The 13,973-nt window shown below is 50.4% G+C and overlaps 1 protein-coding gene across 1 annotated transcript; it reads right to left on the bottom strand.

Annotated features, from left to right (window-relative positions):
• Positions 1-213: 213 nt before the first annotated feature.
• GJA5 (gap junction protein alpha 5) lies at positions 214-1,269 on the bottom strand (the record flags this gene model as incomplete). The annotated part of the gene is made up of 1 exon (XM_080692986.1): positions 214-1,269. One exon carries the CDS (start codon positions 1,267-1,269, stop codon positions 214-216), a length of 1,056 nt encoding a protein of 351 aa, XP_080549112.1.
• Positions 1,270-13,973: the final 12,704 nt, after the last annotated feature.

Genomic DNA, 13,973 nt, shown 5'->3' with positions numbered 1-13,973 from the left:
GGATGGGGAGGGACCAGCCCGGTGGGTAGCCACATATCTATACTCCTGGAGCCCTGGCCATACCGTCTAGAATTAATGAGCAATGCCAGTGTGACCGAGCCCCCCCCCACCCCCCACCCCCAGGAGCAGTGATGAGACCAGGGGCTTGGGTCAGAGGGACACAGTCTCCCTCGGGGCCTCCTTTGTCCCCACCGGTCGCCCCGGGCTGGAGGGTCACACTGATAGGTCATCTGACCTGGCCTTGCTGCTGGCCTTGCTGAGCCTCCGCTTGTCACCTTGGTAGCCGTGGGGCAGGCGGTGACCTGGGGAGACTCCATTGGGAACCTCAGGCTTCTGGCCATATCGCATGTGGATGAAACCCTCCCCGGGGCTCTGCTCCTGGCCGGGCGCCTGCTCGGCCGCCAGGTTGTCTGTGTTCTGCTGGGAGACCGCGCTGTGACTGAAGGGGGCGAAATACTTGGCCCCGGGGCCGTTCTCCAGGCACTGGTTAAAGTCCGGGGGAGGAGTGCAGCCCTGGCCCAGGCCGGCAGCGGCGCCGGCGCCCGGGAGCTGGCGCTTGGCCAACCGCTGGCGGAGCTTCTTCCAGCCCAGGTGGTAGAGTTCAGCCAGGCTGAGGAAGAGGGACAGCCCGGCCACGGCCAGCATGAAGACGATGAAGACGTTCTTCTCGGTGGGCCGGGACACATAGCAGTTGACCGGGTGCGGGCAGGGACTGCGGCGGCAGACATGGAGGGTGTTCAGAAAGATCCCGTAGAGGAGGTACTGGCCCACGATGAAGGCCACCTCCATGGCGGTGCGGATCAGGATGGTGCACACGTAGGTGTTGAGCAGGGTGCCCTGCAGCACGATCCTGCCGTTCACTTCCTCCCAGCAAGTGGGCTCGGCCTTCTCAGCCACTGCGTACTCGTAGGCGCTGCCACGCTCCTTGGCGCGCTCTGCCTCCCGGAGCTTGCGCTTCTCCTGCACGCGCACCGTGTGCATGGCGTGGCCCATGTACACCAGGGACGGCGTGGACACGAAGATGATCTGCAGCACCCAGTAGCGGATGTGGGAGATGGGGAAGGCCTGGTCGTAGCAGACGTTCTGGCACCCGGGCTGGATCGTGTCACAGCGGAAATCGGCTTGCTCGTCCCCCCAGGAGGACTCGGCGGCCGTGCCCAGCACCAGCATGCGGAATATGAACAGCACGGTGAGCCAGACCTTGCCGATCACCGTGGAGTGCTTGTGGACCTCCTCCAGGAACTCCCCCAGGAAGGTCCAGTCGCCCATCTTGCCAGAGGCAGGGGACTGAGGCTGCTGCAACCTGGGGCGGAGAGGGAGAGAGAGAAAGAAAAACGTCCCGTTATGCTTTGGGCATTGATCCATATCACTGTGCTCCTCGAGAAAGTGCTCCTTAGAGGTCAGTTGTACCCTAAAAGTCCTGTTTATCCCCCACCCCCTCCCCCTCCAGCAAATGAAAAGGGAGGATTAGAAGCAAGGAGAGGGCTGGCCTTCCACACTCTCAAGGATTTGGAAATCGACTGAGGCGTGAGTTACATCCGGGGCTCTGTGCTCAACCCCCAGAAATTCTACTTTGCGGAGCTTCCTTCCAGGGTGGCCCCCAGGAATCTGCATTTGCCCGGGTAGCCTGGGGGATTCCCTGCAGATGCTCGGGGATCACACACCCAGATTCAAAATGCCACCCCTCAACTCACCCAAACACCTCAGTCACCTTTTTCTTTTCTTTTCTTTCTTTTTTTTTTTTTTGTTCTTTTTGTGGTAGTAGTGATTGAACCTAGAGGCATTCTACCTCAGAGCTATACCTCTTTTTATTTTTTATTTTGAAAATGAGACTTTCCTTGAACCTGTGATCCTCCTATCTCTGCCTCCCAAGCACAGGGGTTATAGGTGTGTACCACCATGATGGGCCCTGTTTACTTTTCAGAATGTAACCTATCATGGGCTCTCTCAGCCGCCTTGCCCCTCTTCAGCTCCTCCCCCAACTCTCCACCCCACCCTCTTTTAGAATCCTCTGTCTGTCTGTCTGTTCTGCCAGGAGGGACTTTTGGAAAGTAAAGACTGCTTTTTTTCTCTGACTCATCAGAGTCTGGCCCAGAGGAGGTACTCAGTACATGTCGGCGGAGTAAAGGAAGGCAGGTGCAACACACTGATATTCCTACCCAAGAGCAAGCCAGTTCCCTGCCCTTACCCATGAGCAGGGAGAAAGTCCAGGCAGCACTGTCTCAGCCTCCACCACAGTCAGTTCTGGCACTAAGGCGTGGGGAGTCTCATGAGGAAGGGACTTCTGGAAGGCTTTTCTCCATCCCCAGCCACAGGGAGCCTCCCTTAGTCCTCTCCATTCCCACGGCCTCCTGCCTGCAGTCAGGTTGTGTGAACCGAGATGTCTGAAGCTGCCCAGAGAAGTATGGAAATGCTGACCAGGGCCCGAGACCTCCGGAACCTCTTACCTCCAGAACTCTTACTTGGCGAACAGTAAGTATTCTTAAAATTGAACCTCGAACCAATCCTAATCATCAGGGTGAACAAATGATAGAAGGGAACGGAGTAAGTATTCTCTTCTTAGAATAAGGAACAGTCGGATTTAGCTGGGACCTTAGCACTTATCCAGGGAGGTTCTGACACTCATATCCGTGCTGCCCCTGGTTCCCAAGGGCACACTCTTTGTGCTCATGGGCAAAGGCCTGGTGAGGTCCTGCATTTCCCAGTCCAGGCTTCCTTAGCTCTTGAGTTGATGCCTTGACAGAGACCAGCCTCAGGGCTCTTACTTCTTCCAGCCTCCAGGTTCCCAACCTTCCCAGCCTCGGAGCCCTAGCAGCGGGGAGTATGCAGAGTCCCTGGGAATGAGCCAGGCAAGAGAGCGCGAGGAGGGAGCAAGGGAAAGGACCTTATCTCTGCTCCTTCCCATATCGAGAGCATCCAGGCCTCAAGGCCTTTTCTTTGGTTTGTGATTAGACATCTGCCCCTTTCCTTCAGGTGGTGAAGAGCCCCCTCCTTAACCCCCAAAGGCGGAAAATTGTGAAGCGGTGCTCAAAGGAAAAATGCCGATAAGATAAGCACTGGCGCGTGTTCAGCACCTCCAGGCTCAGCCACAGACATGCAGTGACTAGACTGGAAAGTGTCTAAGAGAAAGGGGAAAGGAGGGAAGAGAAAGGAGGAACAGAAGGAGGGCAGAAAGCTCGAAAAGGGGAGTGACAAGGGGTGTCGGGAGCAGAGAAAAAGACGCCAAGTTATGGGTAAGAGAAGACAGGCATGGGATTCGATAGCCAGGGTTCAAACCCCCGTTTCTATCTGCTGCGCTTGGATGAATCGTTCAGTCCATGCTTCCCCTCCCTCAGCTGCAGAATGGCTGGAGATGCAATTATTAGCTCACCGAGTGCTATGAGGTGATGCATAAAAACCACTGAACAGAAGGCTCAGCATGGAAGAACTGAGGACAAGGCGGCCATCACCAGCAAAGACAGTGTTAGGGACGAAGGACAGAAGAAGGGGAGAGAGAGAGGAGTAGGGGTGGAGAAAGGCACATTACAAAGGAGAAAAGGGGCTGGGAGGAAGAGCCGAGGAGGAGGAAGTGAGAGGACCTTGGTAGAGACGGAAGTTAGAAGGAAGTGAAATGAAATCAGTGTCGCACTCTTCCAGGATCTGGAACGAGTTTCTCACACTCAAAGACTTTTCCCTCGGTCTTCTCACTCTATCACTCATTCCTTTCATGTTCTCCAAGAAAGTACAAAAATAGTTCCAGACCAAAAAAAAAAAAAAAAAAGTATATGATGCTTTGCTCTGGTCTGCCCCAAGGCTGGACTGCTGACTCCCTTGCTTGTGGTCAAGGTGTCCTACCTGGAACCAGCAAAGCACGCGTTCAAGAAAGAAGCATCTCGGGCAATCGGGAGGACAGGATGGGAAGGATGTCTCACTGGGAGAACAGAAGTGAGCTGAGGAGGCTGGGTGAGGCCGACCCACCCCACCTCAGGGCCCGGCCGAGGAAACAGGGTGGAAAGGCCTTTCATTTATGACTTCCTCTTGACCCTCAGGCCAGCTCAGAGAAACTTAAGATTGCTACCATATACCAGTGGCTCCGTTTGTAATGGGAAAGGTCCAAGGGCGGAAGCCAATTTTCCAGCTACATCAGTTCCCCTGGGTCCCCCACAAGTTCAGCCAGAGAAGTCCGTAGATTAGCTACTTAGTGAACTTACTGGGCGTATCGCACATAAAGTGCTTTGTATATGATTATTCATTTCTTGGCAGTAAGTGTGTTAGAAGGGGCAAAGGAAGCTGCCCGAGCTGTGGCTACATTCCTTCAAATACAATGGCGATTTCCCTGTAAACGGTCATCTTCACTGGCTTCCTATCTTTTTTAAAATCCAAACTGGAGCCAGGCAGGGCGTGGTGGCGCACGCTTGTAATCCCAGCATTTGGGAGGTGGAGACCAGAGGATCACGGATCGTGGTCAGCGGACAACCTCAGCTACTTAGGCCCTTTGCAACTCAGTACTTAAGCTCTGCAACTCCCCACGCACACAGCACCCCCCATTTACTATCTTTTTATCTCCTCTTGTTCCTTTAACCTAAAAGGTCTTTCTCTCCCATGCATTCACTTATTGGGTAGTGACAAAGCATTGTCCTAGCCACTGAGAATACAGCAGGAAGGAGGAAAAACAGATAAGAATTATCTGCCTTTACTGAGTTTAACTGCCTTATGGGGAGAAACGAAATGCATGATTTCAGTAAAATGTGCTGTGTGTTGAAATTAGGGCTGTCCACGGCACTGCAGTAGCCTGAATCTAGTTTGCTGGGTTAGATAACTGCACTCTGCAGCTGGTAAAAGTTCCAAAATCTCCAAGACCAAAAAGAGATGGTCCCTGGTCCCTGGAGAACTTCCCGTCTCTAATGGCTCTTCACCCCAAATCTTCAAAGTCCTCTTTCAGGGTGTCATTTTCAGAGACAAAGCACATTTTTGGAAAGGTTGCTGGGGGACTTGTTCGGTGGTATAGCAGCATTGTGCTTGGGTAGGAGGGAAAGGGCAAGAGAAAGGATGTTGTGTGCAGCGAGCGTGATGATATCATGCCTCTACTGAAAGGTTTACAGGGCTAGAAAGAACACGCCGCTGTCCACATTCCCAATTCAACACTCCCGAGGCCCGTGTCATGGAACCCCTGCACTGAAAATCATTTCAGAACAGCCCACTCGAGTCTTCAATGTGCAACCAGGACCTTTTCCTCTGACCCTACAGGTGTAGAATGACACGGAGACGTCTTCCGATTGACCTCAATATTCTTTGACGTCTCTGGGACTCCAGAGGACCCCAGATTACCCTTCAGTGTATGGGATACAGTATCGCACTGGTTATCTGCTGCTTTAGATCTGTTCCCCAAAATTTTCTTGTCTGATCAGCCAAACCTGTGGGCTTTTTTTGAGTTCTTACTATATACCTGCCAGTATACTGAGTACTGAGAGTAATACCTAGGAGGATCCAGACCTGACGATGATTAGACATTCAGTGATGTCTATTCAGTGAATAAAGTCTGGCATGCTTTCCTCCCTCAAGGACTCCACAGCTTTTGCCCCTCAAATGGGTAGTAAACATCCCCAAGTCAAAAGCCCCGTCTTCCACTTTGCATTTTTATTGTGTTAGGTTCTCTTATTAAGTACAGAACAGATGTTTTCCTGGTGACAGAAGAAAATGAGCTAGCAAAGTGGTCCTAAGGAGATCCGCATCTTCCTTCTTAAGTCCGGCAATAAAAATGAAACCTTACACTGTTCAAAATGTGCTTCTCAGCCGGGCGTGGTGGTACATGCTTGTAATCCCAGCCTTCGGGAGGCTGAGACCGGAGGATCGCGGTTCGCGCACAGCCTCAGCTACTTAGTGAGGCCCCCCTGCAACTCAGTGAGACCCAGTTTAAAAATAAAGAATAAAAAACAGGGCAGGGGGTGTAGCTTGGAGGTCGAATGCCCCTGGGTTCCATCCTCAGACCCTCAAAAAAAAAAAAGTGCTTCTCTAACATTCTCTTGTGGATTCCGAGAAGGCAGGACCATATTTGTTCTGTTCAAAACTGAATACCTGCTGGGCCTGGTGATGCATACCTATAGTCCAGTACTTGGGAGACTGAGATAAAAAAATTGAAAGTTTCTGGCCAGCCTCAGCTACTTAGTGAGACCCTTTGCAACTTAGTGAGACCCTGTTTCAAAATAAAAAATACAAAATAGTGCTGGGGGTGGAGCTCAGAGATAGAATGCCTCTGGTTTCAATTCCCAATTTCAAAAAAATAAAATGAAATAGGGCTGAGGACATAGCTCAGAGATAGAATGTCCCTGGGTTCAATCCTCAGTACTTCCCCCCAAAAAAACAAAAACAAAAAAATTCTGAATCCCTTCAGTGTGTTCTAGACATCGATTTTGTACTGTTGAATGGACGACTCTTCATAACTGCTTTGTGTGGTGACAAAGACAAGGGGCACAGAACTCGGCTTCCTCCCAGAGTTTCTGGCCAAATCCTGTGTGGGGCAGCGGTTTCCTTCCATCTCCCCTCCAAGGGCGGAGCTCCTCAATTCCTCAATTCTAAGGTCTCTGCACTTGGAGCTGCATAAAGCCCAGGGCACTGAGTGATCTGAGACATGACTCTGCTGTTTAGTGATAAGGCCCAGGAGCCAGCTGTTACGCAGTTGAGCAAATATTTATTATGCTCTTTGGATGTGACCTGTACTGTATGGAGTGTTAGAAAAAAGTATAATTTGGTTCAGTTTCATAAACATTTACTGAGTGTCTTTTTTTTTTTTTTTGTGGGTCTGGGGAAGGAACCCAGGGGCATTCTACCTCTGAGCTATACCCTCTGCCCTATTTTTTTTATTCTTTATTTTGAAACCGGGTCTCACTGAGTTGCAGAGGGCCTCACTAAGTAGCTGAGGCTGTCCGCGAACCGCGATCCTCCGGTCTCAGCCTCCCAAATGCTGGGATTACAAGCGTGCCCACCACGCCCAGCTTACTGAGTGTCTCCTTAAGCTAGCTCTGTGTTGGAAATCAGACCCAAGTTCATAAGATGCTATATTGAAGAAGCTCATTGTCCTGTGTGGACTAAAACATGACCAATTATGAGGAGTTCTAGAATAGGTGTGCCATTCACATGCATGAGAACACTGGCCTGGCCGGGTGGGCAGAAGGGCCACCACCCTGAGTGGGCGTCGTGTATGGGATGTTTGTAGGGGTGCAGATTGGGTGGAAGAGATGAGGGGATCTTAGACAGAGGCAGCTGCAGGAACAGATTCACTGGCGTGAGAGCGAGCAAGGTGCTGAGGCATAAAGGGCAGCGCAGGGAGGGAGAGTGTGCAGGGCAGAGATGGGCTTCATGGAGGTCATGCCTCGGACCTGAAGTAGCTCTTACCCCACAGGACACATGTGTGCAGCACATGACCTGCCCCTGAGGGCAGACCCCGCTACTGTTGCTCCCAGTGGGGCTGGGAAGATAAAGGACTTATGCAATCAGAAAACCCATGCTAGCTGGGCGTGGTGGCGCATGCTTGTAATCCCAGTACCTGGGAGGCTGAGACAGGAGGATCGTGCAGGTTCAAAGCCAGCCTCGGTTAATTAGTGAGGCTCTCAACAACTTAGGACCCTGTTTCCAAATAAAATATAAAATAGGCCTGGGAGTGTAGCCTGGAGGTAGAAAGCCCCTGAGTTCCAACCCCAGCACAAAAAAAAAGAAAGAAAGAAAGAAGGAAGGAAGGAAGGAAGGAAGGAAGGAAGGAAGGAAAGGTTCGGCGCAGGAAAGACCCAAGGCCAGCCGTCGGAGATAAGCAAGCAAGCAAGCAAGCAAAAGCTTTATTAAGACAGCCCAGCCCCATTTTATATCAGGCAGCTGGGAGGAGGGGGCTTCCGCTCACAGCAGAAGATCACACGAAGTACGGGGCATTTACTGATTGGATGGTTCATACCCCAGTGGGTGTGTTATCAAGGGACTGGTTGTTGGGCATCCCGTGGCCCTCTTTGGCTGGCTGTGAGGTAGTCAGCACAATCCGGAAGAGAAGCTGGAAAGGCGCCATCTTTGGCATGACTGGGCTGCTTATCCTAACAGAAAGAAAGAAGAAAGAAAGAAAGAAAGAAAGAAAGAAAGAAAGAAAGAAAGAAAGAAAGAAAGAAAGAAAGAAAGAGGGAAAAAGAAGCCCCATGCTTGTAGCAGCCCTCTAGCAGTGGCTGCAGCATAAACTGTGTGGGCTGCGGGTGACAGGTGCCTCCCAACACACTTGCTGTAACTGCACCCTTGACTCCTGCTCGAGAAGGCACCACTCTACGGATAGCTGGAAACTCTCTCTTCTATTGACTTCAGTTCTGTCCTCTCGAGCTACAAGACACAGTCTGTTTGGCAGCTCCTGTGTCTCCCTGAGCCAGCAGCCAGGCCTCAGGCTGCCTGTGAAGCCTTTTGTGTCTCACATGTGTAGTACTGATGATTATTTGCTCCAGTAGCCCAGGTATTCTCTCCTTAACTCAGCCTCAAAGACAAGCTGTATTTCTGTTTATCACTGAGTTCTCCTGGAAGTCCCCTCCCATCCTGACTCCTTTAGTGATTAACACTCACCTTGTACCTGGTAGTAGGCACTTATAAAAACAATCACAATTGAAGAGTGATAGCGTTTGGGGCATTCAAAACACCAAACACCCAACTGCTCAAGCCTGGGCCTTCCCGGCTGCTCAAGAACAGAATGTGAACACCCAGGGGAGCAGCCCTCTGCGGCATCCTAGCAGACCCTGGGGAGGGGAGCAGGCTGGAGGGTCTCCGATGGAGACTCGGCCCCTGTGAACTATTCCCGCACTGCCTCCTCCCTCGGATTACTGGGGCGCTTATCCAAGGTTGTCAGAATTAGATTATAAGATCACTCATTCTGCGGAGTCTGAGTCTAATTCTGGACAATGACACATGTTCTGCACAGTATCTAACAGATCTCTGGTTCTCAATAAAGGTTATTCATAGTAATAACAACAACCCCCCCTTCCCCCCCGGGGCCCAGGCTGTGATCCCGCTCGCCACACGCTGGAATGTGGCACGGGGCAGGGTCGCCTCGCTTCCCGGACTAAGAGAATCCAGCAGTCAGAGGGCCTCCTTAGAGAAGGCCTCAGACCTCGCAGCACGTCCATTCAGTTCAGAAAGGTTGACTGAGCCCCTGTGCGATGTCAGGCATCGAAGGTAGCTGTATTTCTTTATTGTTGGTCTGGGGATGGAACCCAGGGGCATATTCTTTATTTTGAAACAGGGTCTCACTGAGTTGCAGAGGTCCTCACTAAGAAGCTGAGGCTGTGCGCGAACCGCAATCCTCCGGTCTCAGGCTCCCGAATGCCGGGATGACAAGCGTGCGCCACCACGCCCGGCTGAAGGTGGCTTTAGAAAGCACCGAGCCAAACCACCAGCACAGATGTCTTTGGTACTCTATTCATTTGTGTATATTTTTCTGATTTCTCCACACTTGGTTAGTTTTCCCCTAAAGTGGATCTGTGAGGTGAATTGTATGAAAAATTGGTTTGGATCCTGAGCGACCTCAAAAAGTCTTTATTATCCTTGAGGTGCTCAGCAACATCATCTAGTTTATCCAGAGCTGTACACTTATGAAAAGAGATTTAATCTAGTTGGTAATAAGAATAAGAATATCATAAAGTAACACTTAATGTGACTTTTCTGTGTGCCAGGCACCCGTGAGTGTTTATGTACCCCACCACTTGGTCCACACAATAACCTGAGGAGCAGGGACCACACTCATCCCCTTCTTACAGGGCTCAAAAGAAGAATCTGTCCGGCATGGTGGCGCACGCCTGTAATCCCAGTACTCAGGAGGCTGAGACAGGAGGATCGCAGGCTCGAGACCATCCTCAGCAGCTTAGTGAGATCCCAGCCATTTAGCAAGGCTGTGTTTCAAAATAGAAAATTAAAAAGGTCTTGGAGGTATAGCTTGGAGGTAGAATGCCCTTGGGTTTAATTCCTGGTATAAAAAGTGATTATATAAGTGAATAAATCAATAAAGGAGAGAGAGAGAGAGAGAGAGAGAGAGAGAGAGAGAGAGAGAGAGATTGATTGATTGAGTGGGGCCCACTGCTAGTAAAGGTGGAGTTGGAGTTGAAGCCGGCTTCTGGTTCCGGTGAAAGTGATGCTCTGCCTTAATTGTGCTAAACTCTGTCTAAATTGTCTGCAGTGCCTTCCTTCAGCGAATCCTTGCCATCAGAGGCTGGCCGCTTGTGTATAAGGCGAACGAGGTGGAGTGCGCACGAGATTATTGTTATGTGTAAGGGGCCAGGACTAATCCTTTCATTTCATTTAGGATTTTCACGCTTCTCCTAATCTAGGGTTGGAGCAGGGTCTTCAGCATCAGGGGAAATGAGCAGGCCTATGACAACAGCTGTAGCTATTGAGCTGGGTCCCCAGAAGCCTGCTGGGGGCCCACTATCCCTCAATCCTGACCGCTGGAGAGAGGGGAGGAACATAGCGTTAAGAGACGAGAAAGAGACAGATGCGTGACATGAAACATTCACGTCAGTTTTCCTCCTACCCCAGCCAATAGCAGATAATTAACTCCTCTTTACATGTAATGATTTTATTCTGACAGGGACACACTGGTCTACTCAAAGACACCCTGCTGGCGGACAGTTGTTTCAGAGCCAAGAAGGTAGAAGGGAGCCGGCAGAGTGGAGAAAGAAAATTCTTTTTTTTTTTTTTTTTTTTTGGTGGTATTGGGGTTCCTGGAAGCCCTTCTACCTCCGGGCTACACTCCCAGACCTATTTTTTATACTTTTTTATTTGGAAACAGGGTCTCCTAAGCCAGCGCGCGCAGCTGGCTTCGAATCTGCGCGATCCTCCTGTCTCTGCCTCCCAAGCGCGGGGATTACAAGCGTGTGCCACCACGCCCGGCTGGAGAAAGAAAATTCTATGAGGATAAATAATTTTCTTCCTAAAATGTTAAAAGAAGAAATATTTGCAAGCGGTAGCAAATGGAGATATTAAGTTACAACAAAAAATGGAGAAGTCCTTCTCACCCCCCAAGGGAGCTGATTAAAATCTGTGCAACTAGTGATACAAATTTCTTTATTATTCTCCCCATCTTGTTGTCAATTCAGAGAGCAGGAGAGCTGAAAGGAATGGAGAGATAAAACTCAGCCATATTTTTACGTTGGACACTTCTACGGAAGTGAAGGAGTAGTTTAAAAAAAAACAGCTCTAAGTTGAGGGTTTTTCATGTGCAAAGCACTTTTAGGACCATACTCTCTAACCCTTCCATTAACTCTGCACAAAAGCATCATCGTCTCATGGCGGAGAGGAGAGTCTCACAGCTTGCGAGTGCTGCGGGAGATTTGAACTTGGTCAGCCTGACTCCCACACCCTCATTCGGGGTCCTAGGACTGATTGATTATGGGACCCTGTGTCCAGAACTTCAGTCCCCAGGAGACTGTCCTCACTTCGTCCAGTCCCAGAAGAGGCTCCGGTCTCTCTTTCAGTATCAGGCTGGCTGGCTGGCCAGTTCTTGTATAAGCTGTTCCTAGAATCAGCTGCACTGGGGGCTTGGCCCACAGTGGCCAGGATTCCCAGACTCTCGCATCTGACACCATCTGGCCAGAATTCACTTATAGAAAGTTATTTCCTTTTTAGCTAGGGAAGCTATACTGCCAGGTTCTCAGCCAGCCACACAGGGGGTTCTGTTGCTCCTTGGTGTCCCATCATAACAAAAGAAACAGAAACGGTAAATAGTAGATGGCGGCTAGGTCCCTGCGCCCATCACTCCCTAGCTGCGTGACCTTAGGCAAGTCACTTAACCTCTTAGTTTTCAACTCATCTGGAAAAAAACCAGAAATATTTACTTCTGGGGATTAAAGAATACGTGAATTTGTGGAAGTGGTGAAAATAGTACCTGGCGCATGGAAAGCTCTTGATAATATTACCACCCCGTTTTCTTTTCTGACTTTGCCAGTAAAAACTCAAACATGATCCAGCTAGCCTGCGTGACGCAGGCTTGGGTGGTGGCGTGGCAAGGACCAGGCGCAGGAAGGTGACTGTGGGGAGCATGGGCAATGGGAGACCTTCACTTATCTGCAACTTCGTTGCCTCAGTGGGCACGAAGCCCCTCTGGGCAGAGAGGGGCGGGGCCTGCCTCTTAATGTGTCTTTCATTCAAGCTTTATTGCTGGGATTGTTCCTTTCATCCGAGCTGTACTGTGGAATCTGACCATCAAGCAGAAGGCTCATCTGCAACAGGGAATGAAACAGACTCGGTTCTGCTCGAAAGAGAAAGGGGGGTTTGTCTATTCTGTGATCCGAGAAGCAGGGCCACCTTGACCCCTAGCCACCTCTGTGCTCTCCTGAGATTCTGAATTATGCCATTTCCAGGTTGGAGTAAGATCCTGGAAGTCCCCTGTGAAGACGCGCCATGATCATTTCACGAGAGAGGCGCTTTCTGGTCCCTGCATTTTCCTTGTGGCTTTAGATGAGAGACATTCCCCATCCCTGAACCTCAGAGCCTCACAGGAAAGCAGAGCTCCAAATTGGAGCCCCAGGGGACTCTGTGACAGTCAATTCCTATGTGATCGTGTGGCCGGTTAGTGGCAAAGCCCAGAGGCAAATTCAGATCTTCTGACTCCCAGTTTAGAGATCAGAAAAAGTAGTCACAGGAAAAATTTTTAGTCATAAAAAACTCAGTACCTTCTCAGACTCATACTCATAGCTCACCCTCACTGGAAAAATGAGAGTCAGTTCAAAGAGACTTGGGCTGAGGACCAGGTGACCTGGATCCTACGTTATTGTTCTGTATTGGTTGAGCACCTACTATATGATAATATTTTAAAAGACTGGGCTAGGGATGTAGTTCAGTGTTAGAGCAATCACCTCGTCTGTACATAGACCCTGGTTCCATCCCCGACACCGCAAGACAATTTTATTTTATCCTCATAAAACCTTACAGGAAGATGTTATTAATCTCTTTAGCATCTGAAGAAACTGAAGATCAGAGACATTAAGTAATTTGCCTCAAGTCATCCAGCTAAAATTCCAAACCAAATATGACTCCAAATGTCCAGGTTCTTCTTTTTGAATCAGCTAGACTCTAATGTCCCCTGTACTATTTCAATATCTCTGATTCTGACTCATTCAAGACTCAAAACTCCCTTTCCTTAGGAAAACGAATGGGTTGCTGAATTTTTCTTGCCCATTATTTGCTAACATGTCCGAAACAATGAATTCACAAAGTGGCACCAAGTTGTCATTCACCAGGAGCCAACAGCTTCCAACAATAGAAGGGAAGTCGGCTTCTTTCATAGGAGCCCTGGAGCTTTCCAGGAAAATGGGCATCTCTCCCCTTTAGCCAACTCAACCCTTGAGCCCAGGGCGGGCCTGTGGGAGCTAGTTCTTGAAATGAACCACGGGTGAGTCCTTCCCTGGGACGGGCTAGAGCATGGCCTTGGGTGTTGGCAGGGAGGATGGCCTTTTTCCCCCGCTCCTGTCTGACAGATCCATACAGACAGACCCCACCCTATTTTAGTTGGCTGGGCCCAGCCACCATCCCAGAGGTCGGTGGCTCTGTGGTAGCTCTGCTGGCGGCCAGAGCCCAAGACCCTCCACTGCTTGTACTTGCTGCCAGCCAGTGGGGATGAGGAGGAGCAGGCGGGCAGGTGGGAGTCACCACCAGAAGATAAGGGCTCTAGGATGCTCAAGAATCAGAGGCTGGAAACAGTTGAGAAGACCTGGGGTGTGAGTGATCAGGGCAGGTGTCCTCCCGCCTGAGTCTGCCCTGACTCACTAGCATCCCCAGCAAGCCCCTCTCCTTTTCTAAGCCTTGTTTTCCTTATTTGTGAAAGGAGGAGGTTGCTGCAACCAGAGAGACCTCTTCCAGTTCTAATGTCCCAAGACATTGGGTCACTACTGGAGGCGGGACAGGAGTGAGGTAACTACGAGATTAGACCAGAAGCCCAGCAAAACACCGGTGGGGTCCCCAGGCGGCGGCAAGGCCAGGCAACCTGA

The sequence above is a fragment of the Muscardinus avellanarius genome (assembly GCF_963383645.1).
Source record: "Muscardinus avellanarius genome assembly, chromosome: 3".
Taxonomy (NCBI): Eukaryota; Metazoa; Chordata; class Mammalia; order Rodentia; family Gliridae; genus Muscardinus; species Muscardinus avellanarius.
Note: the sequence above shows the minus strand (reverse complement) of the source record. Positions and strands in the feature narration are given on the sequence as shown.